Raw genomic sequence first — 859 nt, 5'->3', positions numbered from 1 at the left:
ATTTTTCTTTACTTCAAAAACAGGCTGTTATGATAATGGAAGTGGAGCCAGACATTGATGTCGACGATGATGGCTCGGGCAACCAGCGTTCCCTCCCACAGAAGCAGGCACAACCGGCACCCAACATCGTTTTTGACACAGACCCTGCCTTCTTCTCCCCCGATGAGAAGCTCAAAGTGGGTGTTATACGAGAAGAGGATGGTACGCAGGTGTTCCTGTGCATGTATTGTCGCATGCGGTGTGAATCCGCATTAGCCCTGAAGATGCATGTGCGTGTCTACCACATGCCAGTGCTAGTGTATGATAATGGGCTTGGTACAGTGGAGACAAGATACCGAATGGGTATCAAGCTGCAGAACACCACCTTGACTGAGTTTTCCACCACAGAGAAACCCTTTGCCTGCCTCTTTTGCGAATCCTCGTACAAATTGCAGAGCTCTCTTCAGTCACATTTCAGAGAGCACCACAGCCCTCACAAGCCCTTCCAGTGCCTTGAGTGCAAGGAGGGCTTCAGACGGCCCATTGAGCTGTCCCGCCATCGGCTGTACCGGTGCCCAGTAAGAAAAGACGCCACATTTCCTACGTCCAAAAAAGAGAGGTGAAAAAAGTGCCCTGTTCACTTTTTTCAAAATAGTTTAAATCAAGTGTGGATGAAGTGTATTTCGATTAAGATTTTGTCTCATCAAAAAGTTGTTCATGAGCTACTTTATTTTTCACTCTTGCCTGACTTGAAACAGTATAGACTATATATAATGTTGATATGCCAAAAAATTGCTATGATTTTATTTAGTGTATGCAAGTGGTAATAGATATTCCTGTAAAGTAGTAGTTTTATCAGTAAAAGTTATGTTTGTTGTTG

At 44.2% G+C, this 859-nt stretch overlaps 1 protein-coding gene across 1 annotated transcript; it reads left to right on the top strand.

Annotated features, from left to right (window-relative positions):
• The first annotated feature begins 35 nt into the window (after positions 1-35).
• LOC119594298 (zinc finger protein SNAI1-like) lies at positions 36-602 on the top strand. Its single transcript, XM_037943359.1, has one exon. The coding sequence runs from the start codon at positions 36-38 to the stop codon at positions 600-602; it is 567 nt and encodes a 188-aa protein (XP_037799287.1).
• The last annotated feature ends 257 nt before the right edge of the window (positions 603-859 follow it).

Source organism: Penaeus monodon, chromosome 33 (genome assembly GCF_015228065.2).
Source record: "Penaeus monodon isolate SGIC_2016 chromosome 33, NSTDA_Pmon_1, whole genome shotgun sequence".
Classification (NCBI taxonomy): Eukaryota; Metazoa; Arthropoda; class Malacostraca; order Decapoda; family Penaeidae; genus Penaeus; species Penaeus monodon.
Note: the sequence above shows the minus strand (reverse complement) of the source record. Positions and strands in the feature narration are given on the sequence as shown.

What these genes read in the sequence shown, in the direction of transcription:
- LOC119594298 (XM_037943359.1), top strand. Translation starts at nt 36, where the DNA reads ATGGAAGTGGAGCCAGACATTGATGTCGACGATGATGGCTCGGGCAAC.